The sequence below is a fragment of the Aythya ferina genome (assembly GCF_964211825.1).
Source record: "Aythya ferina genome assembly, chromosome: 5".
In the NCBI taxonomy this organism is placed as follows: domain Eukaryota; kingdom Metazoa; phylum Chordata; class Aves; order Anseriformes; family Anatidae; genus Aythya; species Aythya ferina.
In genome coordinates, this window is record NC_140301.1 from 2,985,201 (window position 1) to 3,002,836 (window position 17,636).

Here is a 17,636-nt window from a genome sequence, read left to right on the forward strand (position 1 = left end):
TTGTTTTTGCATCAGAAAAGCTTTCACTTTTTTTCCCTCTTTTTTTTTTTTTTCTAAAACAGCTGCATGAGATTCAAGACTTCTTTTTAATGGGCATTGAAGACAAACAAAGACAGTGGCAGCAGAAATCAAGTCTACTAGAGGCAATTGGTTCTTTTGTTCATTTGGAGAAAAACAATCAGGTTTCTGAAAAAAGAGCTAAGACAGCCAGTGGAATTCTGATTTAATGTCATTATTTGCAAATCTTCAGATCTTGTTTTGAGTGGGTATTTCCCATGTGTCAGGAAGGACGGTTCAGTTTCTAGTTTTTTGAAACAAGGCCCATAAAGGTTTTTAGTTTCACTTAACCAAATGCTGTGACAGGAGAAGTTTGAACTCTTAAAATTTTGTTGTTGGTGGTTTAGTTTGTTTGTTCTGTTTTTTATTATGTTGTAGCTGTTGTTTTGTTTTCTGAGAGGGTTCATTTGTGTCATCCTAATTTCATGCACGGTCGGTCCTATGGATTTCTGTGGGATGATTTCTGCGTTTACACTGTCCCTATAATTAATTGAGTATTATAATTGAGCCTATTGGTACTGTAGTTGAGCCTAACACCAGGTCTGTTTGTTATGATAAACTGGGTCCTGGTGGGTGCTGTGAGCTTTCAAACATGCTTTCCTCATTACCCCTTCTCTGTGCTTGGGTTGGGATTATAGATGAGCGGTCTGTGTTTGGAACTTCTCTGAGTCCCCTCTCTGGAGAAGAACTGGGAGCAGTTTACAGGGAATGTGTTGTTGGCTCAAATTGTGCTGCTAAGAAAAGCTTGGTGATGTAGTCATGTAAAAGAAACCAACATATTCCTTAGACCACAAACAACTAAATCTGTATCCTATGAACCAAAAGCCCATGGACGCACAGGCCAATTGCTTGTCCACTTGGACTCCTCTGCTAGTCTGGTTTGCTTCCTGCAGGCTGCTGTTGCCTGAACACAGATTCTTACTTTTAAGCAGTAATTCCTACTGAAAGAGACAGGTAGACATCACATGGCTTTTTTTTTCCACATTGGACCAGAGTGTCCTTTCCTCCCCTTACTCTTTAGCTATCAGGCTTTTCTCTCTTCAACTAGTTCACAACTGTAGGCCACCACTCTACAAAGCTTATTAAAGTTGGTTTTGGATACCCCATTACAGTGTTGGTGGGGTACCTTAGCTGGACTTTTCTTTTTTTCTTGCTGTTTTCTTTCGGGAGTTGCTACCTTTTAGGAAAATCAAAATTAAATTCTTGAACTCGTCTGTACAGGTCAAATAGAAACATTTTATTTTGTCTCAGGCTGACTTTATGCAGTTCTGCCTTTCACTGTCTTGTTCCTGTGTTGCTTTGTGGGCACTGTCACAGTCAGAGATACAGTTCCTGCATCACAGGGGCACCCTGTGCAGGTAAAAGATAGCAGGAAAGCAGTTGAAGTTGAGCTCCTGTGCTGCTTAATGGATGTCAGGTTAACACCAACAAAGCTGAAATGAAATGTCAGCCTTCTTCGTGCCACAGAAACTGCCAAATTGCAGTTCTGACACTTGGTCATCTGTAATGCTTATGCAAACGTAGTCCTTGTATCACCTTGTACTTGAGATAGTAGTTTAGCTGCTTGACCATGTGATTTGGCTTTGAGCCCACAAACTCAAAATGTTAGTGACCTGATATTTCTTCTTGTTGCTAGTTAGCTGCAGTGTGGGATCATACTATGATGGGGAACGAGAAAGCTGTGTTTTATGCCCTAATGGAACTTACCAGGATGAGGAAGGACAAATAACTTGTGACTCTTGCCCCAGTTCTCAGAATCCTGGAAACCAAAAATTAGCTGGAGCTCACAGTGTGTCTCAATGTGGAGGTAAGGCACAGAAACAGACCATCCAATGCTTCTGCCCCTTCTTTCTCTTGCTCTTAGAGTTGAGTTGCACAGTGCCTGAAAAGATGCCCCATGTTCAGTGTCTCAGTGATGTTCAAGGAGAACTTCTAGTGCTTACCTACTTGATGCGAATTTCCAAAAATTGTAGGTTTTGAGAAATAATTCTGAAATATTTAGATCACTTCCATTTCATTCCACAGGGAGATTTTCAGTTTTACAACATGAGCTTTCAAGGCAAGTGAGATGCAGATGGTAAAGTTGTCAAGATATCAGATGGCATAGATTCTCAGAAGTAACATTTTCACATAATGGTGGTGAAAATGATGGGGAAAAAGGTTAAGTGAGCAGAGCAGAGGGCAGACAGCCCCTAGTGAGTCTGCTTAGAGGATGGATTGACCATAGCTCTTTTGTGGGGAAGGAGATTTGCACTATCTTTTCGTTGCTTCTAGGTTCCTGAAATCGGTAGCCACCTCTCAGAATCACCTTTACTAACCTTGATTGTGTTTCCTTGTTGCAGAATTGTAAATAGTCTTTCCTTACTTTACTAGGATTGTTACAGTGAAAGCTTGAATTTGGTCATGTTTGTCAAGTTGCACAAACAGTACGGAGATGAGTGTTCTGTAGAAATGTTTATAAAATGAAGAAAGACTTGAAAAGCTTGGGAGCAAACGAATGTGTGTACTTATGAAAGCAAAAGTGATGTGTGGTGGAAAAAGTTAGAATCAAGAGCTAAGACGGTCTCATTCCTCACTAGCTTTCACTGATAAGCTACAGAACATTGCTTAATTCAGCTCTATTTTATTTTTAAGTTGAGGAGGAACACTCACTATTCCACTCAGTGAAATCAGCAGTAAACAAAATTCTTCATCATTGATCATGACCGGTAGTTAATACCCTGCTTGTTGTTAGTCATATATCCTGAAATGAAGCCAAGGCCAATTTAACTTCCTAACAAAACAGCTATTCACTGGGTGATTTATTGGAGCTATAAACTAAAACTAACAGTTTATTATCATAACAGGTCTTTAAAAGGACAGAATTTTTCAGTGCAGCTGAACAACTGCAACACTATTTTGTGCCTTCCAGAGCAGGGTAATTATTAAATACTGGCACTGAAATTAGTTCTTTTGTGAATAGTTTGAAAAACAGCTATTTTTTCAGATATCCATAAATACCCCTGGGTTTGTTAGTTAGTATTAGGGTGTGCTCAAGTAAAACCAATCTGATTGAGTTAATGCTATCCATGCACCATACAGAGCACGGATAATCGTTATCCAAGACGGGGGATCGGAGAAATGGCAATAATATTTCTGCATTAAAGGTCTTTGAGATGTGCTTAATGTTTATTGAGTTTGCACAGTTCCTTGTGATTGAGGTCTTAGGACAATTCAGTAACATTAATGGCTATGAAGTATGATGATTCACCAATTACTAAGATTAAAATACTTTTAGAATTTTGGAAGTACACTTTTGATGACTTAATTTCAGTACTTTTTTGTTTGTTTGTTTGTCTTTTTTTTGGGGGGGATGGAGGGTAGGGAAGTGATATTTAGCTAGAAAGAGGAGCTAATCACTACATTACCACTCTGTACAGATTAACAGAGTACTTGACAGGCTTTGTGTCCAGTGCATCCTTGCAATAAAGTGTCAAATCCATTCCAGTCCACAGAAGAGCTCACCAGCACCAGAGGTTATCTGTACCTATTTCAAGTTTACAGAGTGCAGTGTATTTATTGAGTTTTATCTATTGTTTGCATTCAATTCTGAAACCCTGGCCCACGTTTCCCAAATAAAAAAGAAATCATTTGCACCATGCGGTTTTGGGTTCTGTGCAGGCTTGTTAACGTATCTTCACATATAATGTACACATTGAAGCAAGTGTGTTCTTCCTCCTCTAGATCAGTGCTCACCAGGTGAATATTCCCCTGATGGCTTTAAACCCTGTCTGCCATGTCCCCTTGGAACATACCAGCCTGAAGCTGGTCGAGTAACCTGCTTTCCATGTGGAGGAGGACTAATGACAAGACACACCAGTGCATCCTTGTTTCAGGACTGTGAGACCAAAGGTAAGATCAAGATATGATGAACTGTAATGCTCTGAAGGAAAAGCTATTGCTGCTGCTACAAGTGGGGTGTTCTAATGGTTGTGTTCCTTCCCAGGGCCTCCTTCCAGGGGTATAACAGTTGGCTGGCCCGGCCCAGCTGCAAGGAAGCTCAATAAAGCCTTAAGTCTTTTTCTAACTGATTTTTATATAATTCTTAAGGAGGGACTGGAGATGCATAGAAGATGTTCAGTGAAGTGACTGATCTGTGAAGAGCTATGTAAAGGAATGACAAGGGGAAAAAAAAGTCTCAGAAAAAAATAATCAATGACTTTTTCATGTTCGTAATGGATTGAATGCCTAAAAAAATAAGCAAAAAGCCATCATTTGATTTAACTGTGGAGTACCTCATGTGGTCCTGTAAACTTGACTGCAATAGATCGGCGGTCAATCAGTTCCCAAGGTTTTCCTCACAGAAATAAAAATCGGGAGGGGAGATGAAACATCTATGAATGAAGAAATTTCTTGTTAGCATTTTAGGTATCTAAAAAGAAAAAAAAGAAAGAGCTATGAAGCTGTGTTTGAAAACACTGATAAAGTGTGTGCCAATGGAGAGAGAGGAAGTATTAATCGGTATAGGGGTTTACTCAATGTATTAAAGCATGGATAAAAGAATATCACTTGTATCAAAATAACCATGCAGAGAAAATAAAATGTTAATAGAAAATCTATTGTCATGAAGTAAAAACAGGGGATAAAAGTAAGATCATGATGCAAGCATTTGGTGGTGATTTGGATAAAGAGATCTCTCTCGTGTCAGTATGTCTATTATTGAGAATTGCAATATAATAGACAAATCTCGCAGTATGCTTGAAGAATTAATACTACTGGTAGCAATGTGATAGTTAACAGATTTCTTCAGCAAAGAGTCACTGAATCCACAAATAGTTAATGCTTTCATACTTAATTTTGTGAAGTTACACAAAGTGGTCAAATACCTTGGATCAAAATAAGAGGAACTGATTTCAGTTTCACTTAACACAAACAAAAATAGGTCTGTAAATGAGGTTCAGTTTTCAAATAAGAATTGAGATTCAAGGAATTTTTTGTATTAACTGGAATGAATACCTCAGGGATTTGCTGTGTAAGAGGCCAAATGAGATCTGAAATCACAGGTGTGAGAACAATTTGGAATTTGTATCTGAAGTGTTTGGGTTAGGTGGTGGGGGTGGAGCATGTAGGGAAGGACTCCAGACTGAGCTAGTTGAATACAAGTCTTAACAACAGTACTTATTTGGGAGTAAGCAGAGACTGAAAGGAATAGGGGGGAAAAAAAAAAAGGGACTGTACAATGTAGAAAACTACATTTGAAAGGTAATGTAGTAGATCATTCAGAAGTCAAGCTGAGAATGGTAAAGTTGCCGAGCAAGGCAGAAGGAGTAGGAAAATATTTTCGTTAGTCCCACAAAGAAACAAGGTGGGGATAGAGGTGAGAGTAAAGGTAATGTATGGCTCTTGCTCTTGATTGCTTTCTGTTAGGTATCAGTACAAATGACAATGGTCTTAGGATAGCTAAGCAAAATCAAATGAAAAGAGCATACTAGAGACATAGGGAAGATGTCTGGAGTTCTGTATTCTTCTACTGCAGTGAAGAAAAACTTCCTACCTGTGTTCTGGGGAACAAGAATAAGGAGTTGCAAGTCTGCTAGGAAGGACTTTTTTCCCCTCACTCATGTCTAAAACCCCCATACAATCTTTTACCATTATAAAATCATTTGTAAATCAGAGTGGGGTCCCATTTTGGTGATGCAGGAGGTACTTGCAGGTCTGGGTTATATCTTACATGTCTAGGTTTTGTGATGATTTGAGTGATGTGATGAAATAAAGTAGCAAGAGATCTGGTGGAGGTGGCTGTACCCCAAGTCTTGACCTGCTGTTGTAAGACAGTGTGATCATGAGAGAGGAAGGCAAGATACCTGTATAGTCGCTACTATTGATGCAACATGCCAGCTGTAGAGGACAAAAGTTTTCAACCTCTGCTTTTGGTGAACTGATCACAGTGGTACACTGGCATGTGGCTGTAGTGCAAGTGCTGCTTGGCATAAGCTAGCAATGAAGAAAGGATGAACTTGCTGTTCATTTTACTTGTAAATATTGGTGGCTAGACTGTTTGGTAAGACACTATTTTGTGCAGTATCATGCTGATTATACTCAGTCTCCCATATCTTTTGTTACTTCTTCCACACAGAACTGCTCTACGTTACTGCATTTGGGACGTTTGAACTTGCAGAGCGACCATGTAAATTAAAATCTGTTCATTTACCTTTGCTTTATTGCTCTAGTAGTTGAGAAATATGAGACTTCAGTTATTAAAATTAGAATAGGTCCTATAGAAATGCATAAAATTACTTTGTAACATATTAATGCCTTTTTTTTTTTTTTTTTTTTTAACTGTGCTGCCTGTTTAAATACCCTCCAGTTCAGTGTTCACCTGGCCATTTTTATAATACTACAACTCATCGGTGTATTCGCTGTATAGTTGGGACATACCAACCTGAATTTGGACAAAATTTCTGCATTTCGTGCCCTGGAAACACCACTACGGATTTTGATGGGTCCACAAATATAACACAGTGCAAAAGTAAGTATAGCAAGATCATTCTGATCATTTGTTATAAATAAAAAGACCGGGCCATTAATATTCGGAGTGGCCTTAAGGGCAAAATTTAGCTTTGCTCCAGGGAGCTTGGAGAGAAGGCAGTGTGCTGCCCGCTTGCATCTCATCCCACATGGCTTATTGAGGTTCATGGGAGACCATTTCTGCAAACTGGTTTCATCATTCTTTTTAAGGTAAGTGATGATTGTGTCTTGCCAGTTGGTACTTGGTCACTCTGGTCTTGCTATTAAATCCTCTCTTCAAAGATACAGCAGACTGAATTTGTGTTCTCTGCATCCTAATTTCTTTCCTTTCTATAAAAGGAATGTAAGTTGGTTCACAAAACTTTACTACATCTAGTGAGCACTTCCTCTTAATAACAATCTCTGAAAGAGGCAATTACAAAAAGAGCCGCTGTTCTAGATTATGGTAGCTGTAGTATGGGAAGTTGAGGGTAAATTAGAAAGGGAGGCAGAAAGGCAACTCCTCAGAAGAACCTCAGACACGTATAAATACACAGATATATATACACTCACAAACATGTTTCTGGGAGCTGCATATGTGTCTCTTAGAGACTCTGCTCCTTGAGCATGTCACACCCACACACTGCTGTTACGATTCTGTAGTGCTTAGACCCGTGTGGCCACACGGAGTTGGGGAGTGCAGAAAAAGAATTCTGCATGAGGCACACCCTCTCTAAGTGCTGGGGTGCTGATCTGTGAAAGGAAAAGGCCTGCTGAACTCCCTATTTGTGTTGCTGCAGACATGGTACTTGAGCAGACTCCAGTTAGACTTCAGCTGATACTTTTACAAACAAAAAACACACACACAAAAAAACCCAAAACCCATCCTGTCTGGTACAAGCAAGTGAAGCATCCTTGCTTGACCACTTTTATGTCATTTTACAAGTGCTTTGCTACTTGGCTATGGCTTGGTTGACCTGCTATGTTAACAGGGAAGAATATATATATTTATATTTCTTAACATTGATTAAACCATAAAGGCAGAAGCAGGCATGCTTCAATTCAATGTGAATTGAAACTAGCAAAGTACCTGCCTCAGATGCAAATAGAAGTTTCTGTGCCTGTCACTCATGTACTATTTGTGGCAGTGCCTGTAGAAAGGGCCGAAGGATACCCTCTCTTCACCTAATCTTGTATATTGTATTGCTTTTTTAGATAGGCAGTGTGGAGGTGAACTGGGAGATTACACTGGATATATTGAATCACCAAACTATCCTGGGGACTATCCTGCAAACGCTGAATGTACCTGGAATATTAACCCGCCCCCAAAACGCCGTATTTTAATTGTGGTTCCTGAGATATTTCTACCAATAGAAGATGAGTGTGGAGACTACCTGGTGATGCGAAAAAGCTGTAAGTGTAAAATTCCTACTGAGGCACATGGTTTCTATCTCAATATTCAACACAGGCTTCTCATATGTGTTGCTCTTTGCAAAAACTAAATGTACCACAGCTGTACTGTGCTTAAGAGTAGTGATTTCTTTTTATGCCAAATTGAGAAATCCTGTTTGGCAATGCTGCTCAGATGAAACAAGGTTGCAAGGCTATAATGTGTCAGTGAACTCTGAGAGAAATGTTCTTAAGAACAGGTAGATGGTTCAAGCTAATTAGTCATGAATTATGTGAAGCAATGCTAGCCTGGATTAGGAAAGAAGGGATGCTTGCTAGTCTCTACAGGTGTTTGGTCTGTGAATAAACAGCTTCAGTTTCTAGTATAAGCACATCTTTCAAGCAGTAGACTGTTTTTTAGAGTCAGGGAAAATATTCAGGGACTGAAAAGTCAGTCATTGATGGCCTGCCACATTTTGAGTTTTTCCTTTTTTTTTTTTTTTTAAAAAAAAAACAAACAAACGTATTTCTTGTCGTACTAGTTTAACATATTTTCTAAATATTAATTAGTGTGAAGCATTGTCAGATAACTGCCTATTGTGTGTTTTCTTTGAAAGCTTCCTCCAATTCAGTGACCACCTATGAAACCTGTCAAACCTACGAACGCCCTATAGCTTTCACTTCTAGGTCTAAGAAGCTGTGGATCCAGTTCAAGTCAAATGAAGGGAACAGTGCCAAAGGATTCCAGGTTCCTTACGTAACGTATGATGGTAAGCGGATGTGAACAGCTGAGCATATGTGGACTAGTGCAGCTGTAGCAGTGCAGAACTCCTTGTGGGCTCCTTGACCCTGCTAAGAAGCGGGGTAACCCAGCACTCTCAGCAGTGTCACTATCAGACTGCTTCCAGTAGCTGTTTTCATTTATAGATAGTTTAAGGATCTCTCAATTGCGCTGCAGTCTTAAGTGTAATCATATTTCCAGTCCTCCACAGACCTAAACAAACAGCTGGGATTCTGGGCTCTGACTTGCAAAGGAAAAATGCAGAACTCAGAGCCTGCATCTGTTTTTCATGCATCTTTATGCCTTCCCTTTGAGTTACTTCAGGTGGCAGATTACCCCTGTTTAGGAATTGGGCAGAGCCCAAGTGCTTCTGTGGTGTACCATGTGACTGCTACCAGCTGTAATCTAGTGTCAGAGCTGTGTTGTTCAGGCCAGGCCCCTGGAGGTGTTCACCCCCACAGAGTTTTGTGGGATGGGAGTTCCGGGAATTGCTCTGCAAGGCTGTTTAGAGTAGAGACTTTACTATAGAATAAAACCTCTCAAAAATGGTGATTCCTGCACTACAGCATTTGACCCTTTCTGGAAAACTTATGTGAAACATGCTTATTTGACCCACTATTACCGGGTCATTCTGTGCATGCAGGCCAGTGCTCTGTCATGCCTACGAGCTGTGTTAACCATGCAGATTAATGCTTATATACGTAGAGCTATTTCCCTCTAATATTAAAACAAAGGTAGGAAAGCTCCAGCCACCAGGTTTTAGAATGGTATTTTGAGGGCTAGGCAGACCGGAGGTTGCATTGCCACAGCAAATAGTTTGTAGGGGAAGGGAGGAGAGTTCCACAGTCTTAGAGCAAGGATGCTACTTGTGATGCAGCAGGAACAACAGTGCAGGAACTGATCTGGGATATTTGCTGGCATTGAGTCTTTTGCTTCTGAATCTCACAGGCTAACTTAGAAATATGTTTGTGAAATAGTGGCAGGTGTAGTGGAGGAGAAAAATAAGTATGTTTGAAACTCTTGCCATTCTGGCTTCTTTTCAACTGTCATTGTCAGAGTCACTGGGGAAAGACTGGAGTTGAGGCTTTGCCCCTCAGCATGAGCAACGTGAAAATAATGTGGAACATTTGTTTACACTAGGGTAATTGTGGAGGAATAGCCCTCCACGGTGTTCTGCAGAGTTTCATCAAGAGCAGATCATTTTTCAGGGAACACCACTCCTTTTGAAGCTTTTCAAATTTGGATTGACCAAGGGGGCTGCCCTTTAAGAAGGCTTCCTCTTACTTTTTTTTTTTTTTTTTCCTCTTGTAGAAAGGAGTCAAGAATGGATTGTGAGTATTTACAGAGAAGTTTCAGCAGTGCAACTGAATTAAAGCAGGCTACTCTCTTACAATGTGTGCTACAATCCTAGGTGCATTTTAATTTCTTTTGATTTTGACAGATGCAGAACAGCTCAGCAGAGTAAACTTTGTTTTCATAGTACACAGTATTTGCAGTTTATTTACAGAAAAGTATTTGGAATACATTCCAACTGCTAATATGAGAGACAGATACTATTGGTTCTTCTGGGGGTAGGGCTTTCATGTATAAACAAGGGAGGGATTGAATATGTAAGTGAAATGAACCTGCAAATGACTCTCTTGTGCATTCTCAATAGAGGATTACCAAGAACTAATAGAAGACATCGTTCGGGATGGTAGACTTTATGCATCTGAAAATCATCAAGAAATACTCAAGGTATATTCCTCCCACTAAAATGTTGCTTTTGATTGAAAGTAACGCTACTATGTGCTAGTGAGGTTGCCTCCTGCTCTGCATCTGCTCTGCTCCTTGGTGCAGTAGACACATGCTACTTCAGGGAAGTGGTGAATCAGCACATCCTGACTGTGCTGAGCAGTGGATTAGAGACCCTTTTCCCAGGGATATTAAAGGTGGATCAGACCTTATCATAAAAAGCTATAGATTTTCCTAGAAAGGTAGCCCCTTGGACCTAATGTAGGCTGTGCTGGCAGGAGTCAGTGAGCAAACTGAGGAATGTGGGATTGGAGAAGTACTTGGTGCTGCTACTCATGTCCCATAGATTAGCAAGGGCTTTTTCTTCTTGTGTGAAAAATCTTTTGGTGGATTTCACTTGGTTCTACCTTGGTTAGGAGATATAGGCAAGATGAGTGGATGTCATTTCAAGCAGATTTTTTTTTTGCTGAATATTGGCTCTGGGGTCTTTTTTGTCTGTTTGTTTTTGTTTTTCTTTGCTGTTCTTGGAAGTATGAGAAAGGGAGAAATCCTGGCACTACTAAAAACAAATGTGAAATTCCAGTGAATTCCCTGGGGCCTGAATGTCAATGTCAGCCTTGCTCTGCTAGTCTGAACTCCTGAGACATTTTTACTTGAGAAGTAAAATGCCCATAACCTTTTGTCAGTTGACTGGTCATTAGACTTTGGTGTTACTGACCCTAATTTCTCTGTGGAATTACTGTAAAAAATCTGCTTTCCTTTTTCTAGGATAAGAAGTTGATAAAAGCATTGTTTGATGTGTTGGCGCATCCACAAAACTACTTCAAGTACACAGCCCAAGAGTCAAGAGAGATGTTCCCAAGATCCTTCATTCGGCTGCTGCGCTCTAAAGTTTCCAGATTTTTGAGGCCTTACAAATAGCTGGCACTGTACTTAAAATACTAACAAGTCATTGGTATGCACAGAGGGGTTATGGGAGGTGGGCCCACTTTCTGTGCTTTACACACTGGCAGAGAGACTCTGGGGAAGCTTGCCAGCTGTGTTCTTGGCAGAGTTTGGCTTTCTTAGCTAATATAAATATTTTGGTGAACAGAATTTTGATTCCTCTCCAGATAATGCCTTTTGGGTACCAAGGATACTTCATGGGTCTGTGAATTAGAGACTAACCATAATTTCTCTAACAGAATGGTGCCAAGCAGAAGTTTGTAGAGCTCTACCCTGTTGTTTCATCAGTAACTCTAAAAGTTAACGAGGACAGACAGGCTAAGTGGTGTGGTTTTGGTTGAACTCTGGGCTGCTGTTAATGCATATTACCTCAACAAAACTGGGATCATGTTCAGTCTCACTGAAAGTGGGAACAAATTTGATGTCTCTCTTAACTTTTGTTGCAGAGAAAATTCAGAACTAAGTTTGAAATGGTTTTAACCCAAGCCAGTGAATCTGAGAATTGCACAACATGTATTTTTTCTTTGAATTATGTGTTGTATGAGGCATATGGATGAATAAGCAAAGGGCTGAATATTGGCTTGAACACTCTACATCTGTATCACGCTGTGGTCATGCTAATGACACCTACTGCTTTAAACGGAATGATAGCAGGGCACCACAGAAATGGAAAGCAGACCCTGACACATTGGATGCTACTATCGTGGGCTGACTGCAAATGCTTCAACAGAACAGATTCTCAGCTGAATCCCAGTGCTCTCTGTGTGCATAGCCCTGGGACAGCATGACACATTGGCTTTTCCAAGTAGTACAAAATTCTGTCCCCTGAGCACCTGCAAGTTGAACATGCAAGCACCATTTTAAATGCAGGCTTTGGATAAATTATGTTCTTGTATATCATGGTTTCAAACTGTATAAGGTTCTTATATGAGCCCCAATCCTCCTATCCCTTATCTTGTTTGAGCACCTTGCAGTGACCATGTTAGGCAGAGAAGGGCTGCTTTCTCTTTCTTGCTGGAGAGAAGTGGATATGCAAAGATATTCCTCAATCAGACCATAGCCATGAAAGCTGTCTATGGTAAAATGCCATTTTAAGATTCCCAAACTCTAGGTCCTTTTCCTCTGGTTGTGTTTCTCAGTTGAGGTAAAGGTATTCTGAAAGGGAGAACGATGTTGACCAGAATGTTTTTTGTTTTCTTAGTGCTTTTCTGTCCACATTCCTGTTACGTCACTGTTCTCTGGCCATGCAAACCATTTCCTCAGCATAAAATATCTTCTGGGCCTTCTGTCTTGAAGGGAGATGGCCCCAGCCCCACTCCTTTGGAGGTAGACCTGTGTGTTTCTGGGTTGGTCCTTGGCAGTGCTCTGAGGGGCCCAGTGGCCCCTGGTCGTCTTCTGTGTGTCCCCTCAGGAAAGGTACTGAAATTTTGCAGTGTAGCCGGGATGAATGCTCCCTCTTTTAGATGTGGGCTTGTATCTCCCTGGGTTTCGTTACAATGGTATGTGGTATTTAACTGTTGTATGTGAATAATACCATATCCACAGTGTGACAGATGAAACTCCCGTGCACATCCAGGGTTTGAGTCTTTTGCCTGCATTGTTCGGGGTAAATGAGCACCACCAAATACAGCCTCGCTGAACTGTCGTGCTGTGAGAGCCCCATTCTGTGGCACATGGGAGTGCAGCCTGCCACGTGGTAAGGACACATCTTGATCATGGCGTGATGGAAAGGGGCAGTGGCCTTATGCCACTGACACTGTGTTGCTCTTAGTACTGCCCAGAAGGAATTACCATGGTCTCATGGGAGGAAAAGGGAAATTGCTGCAAAGAGGGAGAGCTGTGTCCTTGCTGGCTGTGCTGGGGCTCCTGCCCTGGCTCAGGTGTTGCCTGTGTGTGCCTTTTCCAGGAATGGGACTGCCAGACCTGCAAAAGGGAGAGCAAAAGAGGTTGGGAGATGAGTAGGGAGGCAGGGGGTAGATTAGCAGAAGGGAGGAAAGGAAGGCAGGTCTGTGTGCTTATGAGACAGTGTGGTCAGTGAAGAGTGGCCAAGGGATGCCAAGACGAGAGGAAGGATGATGGGAAAGGCTTGCTGCCTCTGGGGTAAAAGTGTGCTGTTGAGGTGAGATAGAAGTGAGGCGTTTCAAGCTAGCTTCCCCTTGGCTGAAAAGCCCTCTTCTTTACTGTTCAGGACTTCGCATGCCAGATGCAGTATGTCAGTGACTTGCAGTGACCCACCAACCATCTCTATATGGTAACAGAACACTTTGACATGCATGAAATGCTGCAGTGCTGCCCTGAGTGCATGGGTGAGTTAGAGGCCAGCTTCTGGGCACCTTCACCAAGACAGCAGCGTGGCTCTGTTGTGGTTTGGGGGCTCTCTGACAAGAGGCACAAGCCAGTTCTTGCTGAATTCCCTCACAAGAAGGCTGCAGATCAGTTTCACGTTTCTGAATGGTTTGCAAATCAGAGCGATTGCTTTCAGCAAGGTTTCAAGAAAACAAGATGTTTTCAGACTTCCAGATGTTGTTCATTGGTGAAACTGGACTTCACTGCTCTGCACTTGAGCTCTGGGTTTGTTTCACTGCACTTCATCTTGTTAGGTACACTGACGTTTTTGCTCCGCACAGCTGCTCTGGGACCAGTGTCTCACCTCTGGTCCGTACAGAGGATCTCAGCTTTGCTTCTCTATTGCCTGCATGTGCATGGGGCATTGTCTTTGCTGTCTGCAGAAGCTTCAGGCATGTAGAAGGAGAGGAGCATATCAATGTCGTATATGGTCCAAGACTGAGCAGAAGAACCTGCGCTTTCTTGAGGAAAAATCTGTTTTGTTCCACAGCTGTGTTCATTTTCTACATAAAAAGTGAATTATTTGGAAGCACTTCTGTTACCTAACATTATAAATGAAAATTCTCCCTTTTACTTCAGATCCTGTGTATGCAGTAGAAAGTAGAGAGGGAATTTTTGCTATCTTAAGTATTGGGAAGAGTGGTAACTTACAGAATGTTGTAACACTTGGCATTGTAATTTCCTAGCAATGGTAGTGGCTCTGTAGAAATCTGAGTTTCTACTTTCTGTGTGGTTGTAGACATGTTATTTTTTGGCAAGAAATAATTCCAAATGTTTAACCTTATAAAACAGGATTTAACTTTTTGAAATAATTAGCATTAACTGGATGACTTAATGTCACCTACATGAGATATTTGTAAGGATCTTTTATTCATTGTAAATTAATGTAAAAAGTTTCAGATTTAGTGTATTAATAAGGGAAATAAACCAGTGGCCTTTTAGTTGCATGAAAACATTGGGTAATATTTTTAGTTGTCTTTGCTGTGCTAAATAATAGTTTTGTAACAAAATGAAAGGTTGTGCAGCAAGTTATCACATACCAGGTAGACTTTATATCCTGGGAACGTCTGCTTACCATAGCATTCTGTTTTCTGTAGCATATTATTAGCCTGCATCTTTACCCCACAAGTACATGATTCTTTGTGTATTTAGTGGTGCACGTATTTCTGGCTGGTGTAAGCCCAGATTTATCCTGGTATTAATTCTAATAACTATACTAAAAACAAATCCTGTATGATGAGCTGGAATCAAGTGGCCTGTTGCGACTATCTGTATCGAGACAGAGTAAACTGACACAATATTTTATTACTTTGTAGATAAATCTGATTATTTTCTAAAACTTGTTCAAACTTAAAAATAAAAAAGGTGAAAACATGTGTTAAGACACAAGTTCCCAGAATATTTTTGACTATACCCTTGTTTCGTTAGAGCTTTTCATTAAATTCACTGTTCTTATAATTAAAAAATAGATCATATGAAATTACAAATGACTTGTTCAATAATAGTTCAATATTATTTTTCTATATTTGTTTGTGATATTACATTGACATTATAGTTGTACTCAAACTATCCAAATATTTTAAAAAAACAATCCTAGTGTCTTCTTATTAATTTGTTCAATTGTTTGTTTGATCCTCAGCTTCGTTTGATCCACAGCACAAGGACTGATTTTTTTTTTTTTTTTTTTTAATGAGTGTAACTATTTGGGTTTGTTTGGTGCAGTTTTGGAAGATAGAACTATATATTTCAGCTGTTAGCTGTAGGAAGCTGACACCAGTTGAAGTGAAAAGACAGCAAAGTAAATGACATACAAGAATACAGAGGTCATGGTATGATGACTCCAGGCTAATCACAGCCCAAACCAGTGTCATTCAAATATTCTGCATGATGTTGTGAATGCTGCCATATGCTAGGTTGCAGTGATGGATACATGAGGGCTCAGACAGCCACCAGGGCAGGGAACATCAATATGAACCACCAGGAAATTCTCAGAACAGAGGAGCTGAAATTCTGACTGGGACCTCTGGATGTTTGCATAATGGAAATAAGTAATAACAGAACATAGAGAACAAGATCTGAAGCTTATTTAAATCCAAGGAATCAGAAGAGGTGTGATGCGGGTAAGCAGGAAGGAATGATATTATAATAATCCTTGGAAAGAGAATGTAAGGATAGTGGTCTGCAAATATTTCTGCATTAAATAAACTTAGAAATGCAAATGCTTTTTTATCATTTATATAGATGACATCCTGTAAATGCAATAGATGCTGAATGTAAAACCTGTTACGACTTAAATGTACATAGGCTTCCTATCGTCCTTTTAAAAATGCCCCATTCAAACTTTGCATGTGCAAAAGTGCATGTGCAAGGCTGTTGCTAGAGGGGTCAGATTAGTACTTTTAAAGAACCTGAGCCAAACTGAAGACTGGTACAAGTAGGTTTGTTTCTAGGCATCGCTGGAACCAAAGAGTCCTATAACAGATCTTGCTGCTGCACATTTAGTTTGAACAATTCTTTTGCTTGTTGGGCAGATTTTTGTGCTCTGCTGTGGAGCTCTACTTTCTACAACGTATGTTCTGCTGTTGCTGTAAAACACTTATGAGTAGTGATGCAAGTATAGCAGCTGTGGGGAAAACAGGAGTTAGTGTTCAGGGGACAGATTCCACCTTCAGAAGGTAAGTTCATCCAGTTTCTCTCCAATCAGTGCAAATTCTGTGTGACTTTCTGTATGTTGCTCTTTGAAGGTGATTTAGTGAAGTAGTTTAAAAGTGTTTTTTTTTTTTTTTTAAACAAACAAACAAAAAAAACAAACAATAAACAAAAAGGGAAATGCTTCAGGTATGTATTTGTCACTAAAGCTGTTCTGACTAAACACTGTGTATAGTAATAAAGTTTTTTTGAGGTGTATGTAGCAAAGCCCATTTAGTACATGTGCACAACGTAAAAGAATAAGCTAGGAGCACAACCTTGAAATCTTTTTCCTAACTGAATGTGTCTACAAATACAGAATTTATTAAGGAAACTCCTTCACACTGGCTGGCCGCTATATTTGACCGAACACAACTGAAGCCTGATTTTTTGCTAGAACGTTTTTCTTCAATAGGCACTGTAGCCTTACAGATGTGGATTTTAATTACGTGCCATGAAGTATCCTATCTGTGGTGATCCTGAGGCTCAGGAAATGAGGGCTGCATAGTTTTAAGGTGAGAGAAAGTTACACTAGAAACAGAAATATTCTGAAACAGTCACTTGAGATGCAATTTGTTGTTTTTTCTTAGATCAAGTATTTCATACTATACTAAGATCACTGCAAATATCCATGAGATGTTTTAGTGTGCATTTATGCTTGGCCAGGTTTAGGGAAAGTTTCATCTGTGCCTGAATCTAATACAGCAGTGGTAGCCTGAACATATTTTGTGCATTCTCTCCCGCTTGCTGCACTGGAAGATATGGAACAAATTACTAAACATGGACAGGAGCCTGAGACATGAATTGAATGGAGAATCTTTATCTGGAAATAAATTCAGGAGTTGGAAGAATGTAGAGGTATGTTAAACATGCACACACATAGTGTGTGTTCTTGTGTGTGTGTGCAGTGTACATATCCATTTGATGAGAATAAGATGGATGAAACAGCTGTCATGAAAGCAGCACACAAAAATGCAATTTATGAGAGGGAATAATGAGTGAAAATAATAAAAAAAAAAAAAAAAAAAAAAAAAAGGAAACAAGCTGGTCGGGGTTGCAAACTTGGGGGGAGTGGTTTGCTGTCAGGGTGGGTGCAGCAGGCTTTGTGTGTGGGAGCCCCCCGTGCCCTGTCCTGGCAGCAGGCTGCTGTTTTGGGGTGATGCATGAGGGTGGGCAGGGGAGGGGCTCCCCACAGCCCTGCACTTGTTGC

General features: G+C 40.3%; 1 protein-coding gene across 4 annotated transcripts in view; it reads left to right on the forward strand.

Annotated features, from left to right (window-relative positions):
* SCUBE2 (signal peptide, CUB domain and EGF like domain containing 2) overlaps positions 1-16,562 on the forward strand; it is a 43,237-nt gene extending 26,675 nt beyond the window's left edge. For 2 of the 4 annotated variants that reach the window (XM_084521605.1, XM_084521607.1), the window contains 7 exons: positions 1,694-1,864; positions 3,781-3,948; positions 6,404-6,565; positions 7,759-7,956; positions 8,550-8,702; positions 10,371-10,450; positions 11,216-16,562. In XM_084521605.1, the coding sequence (XP_084377731.1) occupies positions 1,694-1,864; positions 3,781-3,948; positions 6,404-6,565; positions 7,759-7,956; positions 8,550-8,702; positions 10,371-10,450; positions 11,216-11,368 (1,085 nt within the window). In that variant the 3' untranslated portion in view covers positions 11,369-16,562. The remainder of the gene's footprint in view (positions 1-1,693; positions 1,865-3,780; positions 3,949-6,403; positions 6,566-7,758; positions 7,957-8,549; positions 8,703-10,370; positions 10,451-11,215) is intronic. The other 2 variants (XM_084521606.1, XM_084521608.1) reach the window with 1 other exon arrangement.
* Positions 16,563-17,636: the final 1,074 nt, after the last annotated feature.